A 13,853-nucleotide genomic window follows, 5' to 3' on the forward strand; every position below is an offset into this window, starting at 1 on the left:
TTGTTTGTTACGGCTTTCTGAAAATTCATGCAGTTGTCAATGCCTTCAAACAGCCTATTAATTTTGTCGTCACATTAACTAAACAACATTTTCTTCATGCACCACTAAACGGGGCAGTGAATTCTCACCTGCCGGCTTGTGTGCTCACTCTGTGTGCACACTTACTTGAGCTTGGCAAAGGGGGTGAGCCAGGACTTTGACCACCAGTCGTGATGTTGTTACTTTCTTTGGCGTTAACTGTAAAGTGTAAGTGATATAAACACGATGTTTGCTTTATGTTATGTGCCTCAGAGGCTAAGGGGTCTGTTTACATCCCCTGCGGGGTTTAATAACCTTAAAGTACCCCGTACTTCGAATCAATGAAAGACATCATAGTCATGTATGGAAACCTTTTTAAAGTGCAGCAAAATAACAGTTCTAACACTGTGTGGCAAAATCCATTTATTTTTGTCTTTCTTTTGTACAGTCTTCTTGCTGCTTATGTGGATAAAATACAGTCTGTCTTTTCTATGCACACCCCTTCATAAGAAAGTTGACTCAACATGTTGCAAATGACCTATGTTGTCTGTCATCGGTTGGCATTCAAGGACAGGTGCGAGTGTCCCTGTCCTCCCTGAGTGATTGATGGTTGAATTCACTCCCATCTGTTTCTGCTCTGACAGAGACTCCTGTTCTTTCCGATGAAGCCATCTTGAGTGAAAGAGAGTAATATGCAAACTAATGCGGTGACTTGTCAGTAATCACGAACTGACAGGTAAACTCCTTCTCGTTTCCTTCCCCTCACCCTACCCCACCTGACTCCACTGCCAAGTTGACAGCCTGTCCTAGTGAGGGGGAGTTTGGCTGGGGTCCCCGCGCCTCAGTTTGCCAAACTGAGTGTGTCAAAGGTATTTCACGGTGACTTGAGCAAAGCTGGATTCCTCCTTAACTCCATCGCCCATGAATTCATGGTGACAAAATGAGTTTGTGAAGTTTGGAAAAATTGTCCGGAAATAGTTTCAGTAATCAATCACAGGTGCATAGCAACATCTAGATATTTGAATAATTTTGACTATATTTGACTATACATTCAATGTTTGTTTAGGAATCTAATATCTGTATTATAGCCCTGTCTGTTGAGTTAAACACGTGTCGTTATGAGAATAAATCAGACATTTTTTGATTTAAAGGGAACATGGATTAAGGTCATATTACAAGAGCTAAGTTAAAATAGATGACATACTTATCGGTGGATGATTTTGTCAGTGAGTAGGCATCATATAAATCACCCATGTCACCCATCTCTTCTTTCAGCAGAAGGGATAAACGTCTTACTGTAGGTCCCTTTAGCCAGTAGCCACATGCTTCTTCACGTTTCCCTTAACACTAAGTGCAAGTTACAGGCATTCAAAAGATAAGGGGGAATTTCTCCAGCTTTTACAGTACAGCTGTACCAAATAACGAGCAGCATTTCAGACTTTTCAATCTCAACACAACTTGAATTTAGAAATGACAATATAATCTCTTATTTTACTTTGAACCCCACCTGTGATATCTTTGTCCACTCAAGCATGTAGACCAGACGTGTCCATCTGTCTCAAGGAGCTGATGTCATTGCCATTTGAATCGGGGAAAAACGGTGAAACTGAATGAGCATTGTCACACTGAAGAAGTTCTGTGTACAGTAACCATTTTGACACCCAGCAGGGGAGTGACGGTGGTGGGCTTAACACTTGAAGGCTCTCGAATGTCTCATTGCACAAGCAGTGCCAAGCCCCCTCCCCTAACACTTGACCCCTGCTGACGTAACCTGACCATTTACATTTATGGACACCGGCTCACTCCATTCTTAATACCATTTCTAGTGTGGAGAGAAGCAGACGCCAGGGATAAAGTGTGGCAGGAACAGAGAAGTGTTTTTTTGGCTATATACTAGTCAGAGCTCTCTTTACTTGAGCTTTAAAATCTTCATCTGCATCATTGTCGATTGGTGATCTTTAAAAGAAACAAACTTTTTGGAACCACTTTTTTGTATCTAAATTAGTTTGCACACCAACGGGGAGCACTGAAGGGTAGAGCTGGCTACGATTTTTGAAAAAGTATTTTTGTCTGTTTCACAGACGTTATTGGTCCTATTTCTGTCTCAAGTTGGTGACTTAACGTGATTTTTATATCACTGGAGGCCATGAGTTCCTTGGTAATGAACACAGTAGGAGATGGCAACGGTGCAAGTATTGACCTCATCCAAAACCGGATTGAGTCACTCAGCAGCAAGATGGACAAGCTCATCAACATTCAAGAAAAGGTCCTGAACCGATTAGATGGGATGTCTCAGGACATTGATGGCATTGAAATAGATATGGAGAATCTGAAGGTTGACAAGGAGGAGATCCATATTCCACCCAAGATGGTGAGCCAGACCCAGGTCATGGGGCAAGAGGTGAGGGAGATATGCCAAGAGATGAGCACCATAATGTTGGTGGTGAACCAGCGGTCCGAGCAGCACGCTCAGAAGCTTGAAGGGATGGAAAAGCTGGTCCTCAGCATGCAGCAGGTGATCAGCTTCATTGGGGAAATGGTGAAGAGTTCCAGGGCTATGGAGCTGATTTTTAAAGGCTCTGCTGCTCGGAAGGGCTCCAAACTCAAAGACAGTAAAGGCAAGCAAGCCATTAAGAGGAAATCATCTACGGACACAATAAACAAGAAGCTTGACAAGGTGAGACTAAGAGCCTGGAATGTGATGCCGAAACTCAAATATATCTTTTCCTAGAAGGAAATGTGAAAAAGCTTCATTATATTTCTTTAGCATGAAGTAAGTTTGGGATAAATTTAACCCAAATTCATATATGAATTAAGGGTTTTAATATTTTTGCCAGTGTATATCTACACTGTTAAGTTTGTATTGCCATGCTATCGCAGCCCATCCATCACTACCGACATGTCTTCATGTAATAGTGTTGCAAAAGATGCTATATGTGTTCCTTGCTGACTTTGATTTCTCAGATCTCACAAAGATCTTGTTCTTCTTGTTGTTCTTGGCAGAACATGTGAAATTGATCATAGCAGCAACGTTGACCACTCCAACAGTTCAACTCTTGCGTATGAATGGGACTTGGCTTGTGTGTGTGTGTCTGTTGAATAATGGGGCTGTGTTAAAAAGCTGTCTGGGATTTGGCACGTTTACACTTGCCAACTGCTGATTAAAGGTAATTTATGCTAATTTTATAGTGTTCTGTAATCTGCTGCACGATAAATATGTCACTTATAGTTTACATGAAACCCCGATTTAACTCACACTTGTTGGCTCTCTGCCCATGCTGAGTGCAACATGGCCTCCTTGGCCGGAAGGCTCACTCTGGAACCCCCTGGCAGGGCACGAGAGTTGAGGCCAGGGGGGAAATGCGAATGTCCCGGTTTAGCAATGCTGTTCTTGGATCGGGGCTGCAGTGTTTGTGGTCTAAAAGTTCTTTAACCCTTTTAGTTTTACCAGGAGTCAGGCGTCAACAAATTGTGATGAGTCAGACTTTCTCCCCATTCGCTCATCAACCCTGACTCACTTAAATGAGGCACATTTCTACCCTGTATATGAACACTGTTTGTCTTACTTGTGTCCAATTCAAAGCTGTGCCAGTAAGGACATGTGTGTTTGACACTGGGTAACATTGGGTAACAGAGTGTATTGGCTAAAGTCTATGCCATGTGTCTATGTCATGTGATAAATGACTTAGGCTAACTTCCTGCATTGCACAATAGCTCTTCAAAAGATTGTACTGGGAGTCCTGCTGATAGTGCTGTCAAAGCACTTTTGAGTTAGAGGTTCCAGCAAATGTCTGTCTTTAACACTGCATGCAGTGTTTCAGGGATTATCTGTACATGTTATAAAAAGTAAACATGTGCTTTGTAACTATAATCTTAGTGAGGTTTCTGTTGCTCTTCTCAGAATCCAGAATTGTAACTTAATGTTTTTAGTTTCAACTGTGGCTTAGTTGAATCAAACATGTTTTACTGCTATGAAACTTAAATTACCTCCAAATCCAACTGGAGGTTTTGGTTTTTATCATACAGTTATTTGACCTCATATTAAGGTCACTGAGTGCTGCTTGGCATCAACAGCATGAGCTGCACTTACGGATCTGTTAACGTCACATTTCTCACTTGCGTAGCTGCAGAGGTTAGAGTCATATCTCTTTCCCTCCATGATCTACAATAGTAAACGCACCGGAGTGGTTGTAATGTCAGGTTATCACATACCTGAAGGGATATTAATGTCATAGTGTGCAACAGTACAGTCAGTTTTTAAGATATGACACGCTCAAGCCAATTAAAAGTTTGGATCATGATTTAATGGCTAGATTATTTCCTGATGATTAACGACCACATACCACCACATACCACGGCTTCTATGAGACTCACATTTCCGGGAATTTCTGTGGTCATCAGAGCACCTGTCAGGTGGTAGCTCCATCGTCCTCCACCTCCAGAGGTGTGAGATACCTTGCAACTGCTGTTACTCTGGCCTTCTCACGCTTTCTCCAAACTCCCAATCAGAGTTTTGAACTCTAGAAAACACAGCTGTCACTGGGGAAACACTGCACTGGAAATATACCCCCTGCTGTTTACCTCGCGACAGCATTCGGAGAACAAATGTGAGACGCCCAGAGTTCGAGACAGGTTTTTCCATGCTGACCTGATCAGAGAGTGTTTAGTGAGTTTCCTCAGCTGAGAAATTTGAACAACAGCCTACGGTCGCTTGTAATATTTTCCGCTCAGTGTCAGCATTGCATTCCACCGCTGAGTGCGACAAGTGATAAGCTACAAATTCACTGCCCGCTGCTGTCTATCCATCTGCTATGAATAATCAAAAGGCATGCCATTATGCAACTCAGTCTGCGCATGGAGACGTGCAATGGATGTGCTAATCTGCAAGATGAAAACATAGGAAGTGTTGCTTGTATTTTTACCTTTCGTCATTATTTTGTCATGTCATTGAATTATTATAGTTATTTAATATGTTTGATTAATTTGTTGTGTCGTGTGCATTACACGTGACCCTAACTTCATCATATCAACCTTCTGACATTCATTCTTAACATGTGATATTTCTTCCTTTTCATATAACCCTACTAAGCATTGCCATCTTGTCTCTTTGCTAGAAACCCACCTCTAATAAAGCCAGTAAAGGGAATCAAGAGATAACTCCTGCATGTGAGCCCAGTTCTCCCCAGACTTCCCACAAGATGAAGCTCCATGGACCAAAGCATTACCTCGCCTCTTGCATTTGTGGAAAATGTGTAGGTTTATTGTGCTTATAGTCTGTATGTGTACAGGAACTTGTCTTTTTTTTTATGATAGTGTGTGTGTGCTTTTGCTTTTCTTGCCCTTTGTTCTTCATGTCATAGCTTACAGGGTTGCCTCCATACTGTAGTGTTCTGATTTTCTTGACGAGAGGAGAGCTGTGCGTTACAGTTGGTAAATTTAGCTTTGGGACAGTAAATAGTGCAGTATGACATAGCTGAATTGTTTATTTTAGACGGGAGCATTAAAGCAAGTTCTATCGAAGAACAAAAAAAACCTTTTCACTGAGATCATTTCTTTGAGAATGTAAAGATTGAATGTCGATAAACTGAAATGTCCAGATTTCTTTTTTGACTGTTTTCTATTTGTATTCCACAGTTGAAGGACGACAAAGGTAGAGATGGGACAGATGAGCCCCCATTGAGCCCAAAGGGTCTGAAAACTCAAAAGAAGATTAAGCCTCCAGACACAGCAGGTGCTGAGATCAGCATACTTATATTCTACAGAAATATGTCAGTGCTTAAACTCTGAGGCCCATTTGAAATAATCAGCGAGACACATGCAGCAGCAAAACGTAAATAAAAACATGAAGTTGCCCTTTTAGATTTTTAGATCTGCGTTAGAGTGATATTCTATTGCATGTACAGCTGTGGCGGACTATAGTATTTACACTGTGACACAGAAAACAAGCTCAGAATGTCAAAGTGAAATATATCATATAACCTTTCACAGTATTTAACAGGTTGTGAGTGACAAAATCTGAATCCTGTTTGGACTTCTTGTAGAAAATATCTCCTTGAAGAAGCAGGTGTTGCTTCTCGATGAGGTGCAGAAACTCAACAGGGAGAATGCAGAGAAATCACGTCGTCATCAGCTCACCCCTGGAAATCTCGATCTGGAGGCTGGAGTGTCCCCTAAAGACCAACAACCTGAAGCCCCTGCTTGCAAAATGGTGGACTACCTGCGGGAAGATTCCGAAGCGGCTGTGGATGAGAAACGCAAGGTTGTTGAGGCGGTTAGTGAGGAGGGGATGAGGGAAAAGGTGAAGGAGGCAGAAGCAGCGCTAACAGAGAAGGAACCAAAGCTCGATGTGGAGGATGTAGTGAAAGAGGAAGAGAAAGAAAAGCGACCAGAGGAAAAGAAGGAACAGGTTGCTCCTCCTGAAGGAGCAGCCAAAGCCCAAGAGTTGCCTGCTGCCCACAAGGACGAAAAAGAGCAAACTGCTACAAGGTAGTTTAGGTTTAACCCCAATAAGAATGATTTTTCAGTAAATCAATTAATACATACATTTATTTTGCAAATGTTTTGAGAATCATCTAACCACTTGAGAATGCAAAAATAACAAACATTTGATTTGAGAATTAACTGCAATTCTTTGACCTACGATATAATAAATTAAATATATTTGTATTTGATGTTGTCACTTTGTGCTCTTGGTAATTGCAACGGCGATTTTTTTACAGTTTTCTGATGTTTTACAGATGAATAGATAATTGATCAAGAAAAAACGAAAAATTAAATGAATAAAGAAATATTGAGCTTATTCTCTGATTAATGTTCTTTGTTAATCTTTTTAGCTCAGCGGTTCAGGAGAATAGTGCTTCATTAATAAAAAGTTATTGATAGTTCTATTTTAGATCAAATGTAATTTGTAATTTGTTATTAGCCATGACCTATTATATATTCGCTATGTATCTCAAACGTGCAGCCATTTCATTGAAATTATGACTTATTTCTCAATGGCGTTGGATGAATCAATTATATTGTGTTTTTTTTAAAGATCAATGAAACTCTACCTTTAGCCACATCTACAGTATGTACCGGAAACTATGCAAGCTGTAATGAGACAAAACTAACAAACAAAAACAACGTTCTTTTCCCCCAGCAGTGACAACCACAAAGGTGCCCTATCATCTCCAGAGGTCAGCAGAACGAGCAGCAAGTTCTGTGTGACCGAGGAACTCTTTGTGGTGGAGGAACACTCAAAGAGCCAGGTGGTGGTGGAGGAGGAGGAAGAGGAAGAGGAAGGGGAAGAGGAAGAGGAAGAGGAGGAGGAGAAGAAGGTAGACAACGAGGAGGACGAGCAGAAGCTCGAGTCTGAGGGCTGGGCCGTCTTCAGGGCAGATGGAATTCAATTCCAGTTGAACCTGAAACAAAGGGTGGAGAGAGAGAGAAAGAAAAATGATGCAGATAACGATGCAGAAGGGGAGAATGATGAAGATGTAGAGCGGTACTTTATCGGTGAGTCGGGACTCTTTGACAATAATCATGGCAGGAAGTTGAATGTGTGAGTAGCTGAGCTTCATTGACCCAATTTTAACCCAGTTTATTTCTACTGTGAGGCAGTTCCAGAATCAGTTAATCATTAGAAAATGTACACAATGGACACTGTTTAAGACTCTGTGTGTGTATCTTTAATTCGTTAGTTTGAATTATAATGCCCACATATAGCAGTTTATAGTTGTTTTGTAAATAACTTCATACTAGAACTACAAATAAACCAGATATATCGGTATTGGTGTATATGATGGCTGATAAATTACAAGAATTTGCAGTACACAAATGTGATTGATTTAATTTAATAGAAAAAAAATCAATATTATTATGGGCCTCAGAAATCCAGTATTGTCCAAGCTATATTTCATACATTAAATCCATAATACTTTTTTAATATCTTCATGGCCGGTGGGAGAATGCTAAGTTGGTACAGTACAGTAGCATGAAGTAGAATAAAGCACATGAAGTAGGTTGCCACTAGAGGATGTGTTGAGCTAAAGCATGGTTACTCCTGGTAATATTTAGACAACAACTATGCCTGTAGTTGGTGTTTATCACAGCACGTTAATGCACAATGTGCTAACTTGATTATTGCAGCCATGCACCCTTTCAAAAGCCTCACTGTAGTTGATTGACAATGAAGCTCCTATGTTCTCACATTGCTCATAACTTATTAAAACCGATTATATCTTTTCTCGGGTTCCCCATCCTACTTTAGACACCTCTCCTCCTCCAGTGGCTCCTTTTAATCACCGCATTGTTTCTGCCAAGCCCAACCAGATCATCAACTTCTACACCATTAATTGGCAGGAGGTCCTGGGCGGGTGAGCATCGTACCTTATAAATCTCTGAGTCATGTCAAAAATGAAAGCTATTGATGACCAGTTGATCTATTGCAGATCAAAGGCAGGTTGAAAGAGGTTTCCATAAAGCCTAATTGCGTAACCCTTCCCCTCTCCTCTCCCCATAACTCCAGAGTCACTCCTGTTATTTTTACTTCAGGACTGAGTGGTATGTGAAACAGTATCCCTGGTGCCAGCTGGTAGCTAATCACTAAGTGTTAATCCAAGTCTTCAAAGAGGAGACACAGCACCAGCTCAGATTTAATGAAATAACAGATTAAGCTCAACACTGTCCTAAAACCTCTCCATTTGACAAAAAGATCAGTTTTTGATTTCTCATGGAAACACCGTCTCTGTCCTGTTTCACAACTGTCTCTAGGCTGCTGTGATGTACGAGTTGAGGTGACTCTGCAACTAAAGGATTCTTTGTTTTCTTCTCTCCGTCTCTTCAAGGGGTCGTTTTGGCCAGGTGCACAGATGTGTTGAAAACTCCTCTGGTCTCACTTTGGCAGCGAAGGTCATCAAAGCCAGGAATCTGAGAGAAAAGGTAACGTCCAGTATCATCATGATGATTTAGTCCTATTTTGATACAACAAGTGAGAGCCACACCACATGATATTAAAAGCAATGGGGCCCAGTTTTCAGTGCACACTAATGCACTTACAAGGCCACTTGGAACAGAAGCAGAGGGAATATTTCTCACCTATAGGTGAGAAATATTTGACCTAGAAGAGAAGATGCATTGTCTCATAGCAGAGAACAGCTGACACCTCTCATACGTGTCCGTGTGTGTGTGTGCTTGCTTGTTTGTGTGTTTGTCGGCCACTGTGTCTCGCTGTCTGCCTCTGCATCTGTCTGTCTGTCTGTCCGTCTACACCTGTGTTTTTGGTAGGACGTGGTGAAGAATGAGATCCAGGTCATGAATAATCTGGACCATGCCAGCCTGATCCAACTCTATGCAGCTTATGAGTCAAGGAATGACATCATCCTTGTACTTGAATAGTATGCTCCTTCTTTCATATTTTCAGCACATATTCTTTTGAAAACAGCGCCGTATACCAAGTAGTTGTCCTTCATAGATTTTAAACTACTTCATTAATGTCCAGTAGAATTTTGGTTAAGTTTGTTGATAATTGTATTCGTGATAGTATGGATAGTTATGCTAAAATATAACACTACTTCGGATTTGAAATGCTTTAAATGTCGGGTGTTTGATTGGTGTTTTCTATGTATTTGTCTTGAACCTTAGTGTTGGTGGAGGGGAGCTGTTTGACAGGATCATTGATGAAAACCACACTTTGATGGAGCTGGACGCTGTTCTTTTCATCAGGCAGATCTGTGAGGGCCTGCAGCACATGCACAAAATGTACATCCTGCACTTGGATTTAAAGGTAACATAGTCACTCATATTTTATCGTAATATTATTTGCATTCTCAAAGTTGAATCCATCAATTATTCAAATTTCAGCCAGAAAACATTCTGTGTGTGAGCAGAGTCACAAATAAGATCAAAATCATCGACTTCGGTCTTGCTAGGATGTAAGTACCAGCATTTGCTTCTATTTTGTTGATTATTTTATCGACTGCTGTAATAAAATCAAAAATGTAATTGTCCCTTTTACCCCAACATAGATATAAACCACGAGAGAAGCTGCGAGTGAACTTTGGAACTCCAGAGTTTCTCGCTCCTGAAGTCATCAACTACGACTTTGTGTCGTTCAACACAGACATGTGGAGCCTCGGCGTTATCACCTACATGCTGTAAGTAAACACACAAACGCATGCACACACACGCACACACTAATGCTAATGACGGTCTGTTTCTTCCCGTTAGTCTGAGCGGTCTCTGTCCCTTCCTCGGCGACGACGACAACGAGACTCTGAACAACATCTTGGCCTGTAAGTGGAACTTTGAGGAACAAGAGTTTGTGGAAACGTCTGAAGAAGCCAAAGACTTCATCTCCAGACTCCTCATTGTGAATAAAAGGTAAACATCGTCTCGTGCTGTGTGTGTGCTGTGTGGTGATCTTCAACAGAATACAAATATGTCATTGTGTGTGTCATCAGTTGGAGGATAGGGGCATCTGAGGCCTTGAGACATCCTTGGCTGTCTAACCCAGTCCTTCATCATCGCCTTCATACGAAGGTAGACTTCACAGTCCTCGCCTGTATTTATCATAAACTAACTGAGACACTAGGTTGCTGATCTTATAACTTAATTCTCCAAAATAATATTGAAGAAATAGACAAAACTACTGAACAGCACTACAATTCAATATCATTGTTCTTTCAGAGTAGATTAGAAAACATTCTTCCTTCTGAATATGATATTAACATTCAAAATATTTGAAATGTACAATTTAATGTCGTAGAGAAGCTTAAGTGAATTAATCTTTTTTTTGCTTTATTTCACAGAAAACTATGTGCAGATCACGGCGTTCATCATGTGTGCCCATGACTTGATAGTTAAGGTTGGTCTCTCTTATTTTTAGGCTAAAATAATATATTGTTATTATGTTTGAGCTGTTAAATTTCTTATTTTTTTTGCAAAAAGAGATCATTACTTCAAACATTAAGCCTGTACAGGAATGCTTTCAAAACATCCACAAGGGGGAAGCATGTCTCAAATTTTGTGCAAGGCAGCATAGAAGAAACAAGAAACTTAGTACCTGTCTGTTACTGTATATATACTGAGAGTCAGTCATCCTATTTACAGTACACGGTATTTTTCTTTTTAGGGCTATAAAGATGTGATGGCTTCAGCCGTGGCCACTTGGACCAACCTTCCTGTCCACGTAAATTACCTTAATTTTCAGTCCATGCACCTGTAGCATGGACTGAAATTTTGCCTACCCCACAAATCCTGTTCTGATCCGCTGTTGTTGTGTTTATGTCAGCAATATACAAAAACAATACGCAGACAAAAGCAGTTTTGTTTAATCGGGATTAAACGTGGGTAGTCCCACCATGCATTAGACTAGAAGTAAGTAAAAATAACAATAACATTTTATAGCATATTTTTTATCATTATTAATGGCAACTCAACAGCTTACGTTGTTTGTCTTTGTTTTTTTTCCCATCACCTCATATGTGGCATTTTAAAACGGTGCTAATGTCACAGTCTGACCTGTCATTAGACAGACAGTATTATCATATAAGAGCTTGATCGTGTGTCGCACCTTTGCCTTGAAAGCACATTGTACTATCTACTTAATTTTGAAATATCCACTCATATATTTCTAACCAAATACACTGACTGTAATAATATGTGTTGCATTTATCCCCCTTGTTATTATCGGGCTGTAAATAAAAGCTGAACTGTAGATTTAAAATTCAGATTTTCACATATATGTTAGGGGATGGACTCCATTAAATTGCTGGATGTGTATTGTATGTATGGACAGAATGGAATTTGCACAGTTGGTGTCATGAGCTGTAGTATGTGCACTTTATAATGTTATTTATTTAAACATAGATAATACATGAAGCTACCGTAGTGCCTTAGAAAAGGCTTGTGTGGTCAGATCTACCCATATTTTCTTCCTACTTCTGTTTCATCCTGCTCTGTCCAGGTGTTTATAAAGAAAATATATTTTGACTTCATAACAAACCAAAACAGTTTGGATCTTATCAGCCTAGTGTATCATTTTAGATCTTAATTGCATGTGTCTATAGGTATTATTAGCCATTAAAGGTTGAACTAGACACAAGGAGAAATAACTTTTTTAAACTCTTATTTTTTCACTCTAGCCTCATATTCTGTAGATGCTTTTTTCCACAAAACAAAGTTATCATGCCTTCTGTGAAGGTTTATTAAAGTAATATACTACCTACCTAATTTGCCTGATGAAATTGTTAGAACTACATTCATGTGGTTTTAATTGAACTTGATTGTGAATGTTACTTTAATTGTTGTTGAACACATGAGTGCTTGTGAAAGAAGTTGTCCTCACCGAGTGTTAACAATTTCAAATTCAGCATGTATTTGTGAAGCGTGTACACATCCATTAAACTGAAATAGTGACCTAAATGGGAGTAGGTTTCCTTTTATTACTGTTATTTGAAGTTCAGTTTGATATCATACAATACAGCAGAGTGCATCAAAAATGATGAACATAGTCGTGAATTTACTGTGGGCAAAAAGAAAAGAAAGTGTTTAGTAAATACCAGTGGCTTTCAAATAAAGAGGAAAACCACGTAAATAGCTAGCACTTTCCAGGATCTAATATATTTTAGAGATTCTGACCTTTACGAAGAAGATTGAGGTTTTCCCTTGTAACACCCAAAAGAACAGAAGTCTTAGTGAAGAACCATCCATTTTCAAATTGTCACAGAAACACAACTGATGTGGTGTTACACTATTTCTTTAACAAACTGCATGATTCCTCGTGATCTCATGAGTATATTCAGTAAAAAAAAACTGTCTTTAAACTGTGACTGAGAGCACAACACTCTATTCATGAAGCCTTTTTTCTTTCTCTAGTGAACTATTTCCAGGTCTATTTAAACCTTAAATACACACTCCTTCTCAGGATGAAAGTACAGCTGATTCCAGGAGCCTAATAAAGAGCATCTGAGGGAGCCAGTGTGCGTAATATGTTTTTTTCACCTGAGAAAATAAACTGTGTGGGATGATGATGATGATGATGATGTAGGGGAATTGGGCTTTGACTCAAATATATTGGTGAAAAAAAAGTGATTATCAGCTTTTTTTTTTTTTTCAGAGGTCACAGGAAGGACGGAGACACTGAAAATGAAAAATAATGACAGTTTGGAGGAGCATGTGTACATTTCAAGCTACATTTCCACAAAGTATACCTTAACGTTCAGCTTGCTCTATCCTTCTAAAGACGGTAAGGTCTTATTTTACAGAACCCGCAGGGTTAGTCAAGGATAAGTGCAGATTTTATGGGGGAGTACCTTGGGAAACATGTATTTAATTGTACAGAAATACCAGAAAAGCAAACTATACCACCAAAAAGCATAGTAACCCAGTCGTTGACCACTTTTACAGCCAGTAGTTTGAGACTGTCACGGCCATAAAATTGTAAGGGTCGACAAATTAATTCACAGTTTTGGGGTTATTTTCATTTTTATTCAGTTCTGATTTATAGAACATGCACTAGACAGTGACAAGAGAGATGCATGAGAGAGACATGCTGTCCTCCAACTGTATGAAAACCTGAAATCTACTTGAGCTCCCTTTGTGGGTCTTTTTCCTAGAAAGTGGACAAGAGGAGAGATGTGCAGCTAAATATGGAAAACCACCACAGGAATGTTTACAGAGCATCAAAACCAACTGAAAAAGAAAATGTAACACAGAAGCATGTGATAGGTAACCAAAATAAAAGTGCTCAATTTGCTTTTGTTTTTTGCATGAAACTACCTTTAATTCACAGGAAAAGCACAAAGGCTTTAAAAGAAAAATGGAGAGAACAGTATCCTGAGTTATTGATAGTG

The 13,853-nt window shown here is 39.7% G+C and overlaps 1 protein-coding gene across 2 annotated transcripts; it reads left to right on the top strand.

Annotated features, from left to right (window-relative positions):
- Positions 1–1,850: 1,850 nt before the first annotated feature.
- mylk4a (myosin light chain kinase family, member 4a) lies at positions 1,851–12,423 on the top strand. Of its 2 annotated transcripts, XM_031864919.1 has the most exons (15): positions 1,851–2,695; positions 5,133–5,270; positions 5,653–5,749; positions 6,060–6,504; positions 7,160–7,515; positions 8,270–8,375; positions 8,847–8,940; positions 9,286–9,395; positions 9,643–9,784; positions 9,862–9,932; positions 10,026–10,154; positions 10,228–10,380; positions 10,461–10,539; positions 10,809–10,864; positions 11,132–12,423. In XM_031864919.1, exons 1-14 carry the CDS (start codon positions 2,165–2,167, stop codon positions 10,854–10,856), a joined length of 2,499 nt encoding a protein of 832 aa, XP_031720779.1. In that variant the 5' UTR covers positions 1,851–2,164; the 3' UTR covers positions 10,857–10,864; positions 11,132–12,423. The 2 variants fall into 2 exon arrangements, with proteins under 2 accessions (XP_031720779.1, XP_031720781.1); XM_031864921.1 differs by lacking the exon at positions 5,133–5,270.
- Positions 12,424–13,853: the final 1,430 nt, after the last annotated feature.

Source organism: Anarrhichthys ocellatus, unplaced genomic scaffold (genome assembly GCF_004355925.1).
Source record: "Anarrhichthys ocellatus isolate YVR2014 unplaced genomic scaffold, GSC_Weel_1.0 scaffold32, whole genome shotgun sequence".
NCBI lineage: Eukaryota > Metazoa > Chordata > Actinopteri > Perciformes > Anarhichadidae > Anarrhichthys > Anarrhichthys ocellatus.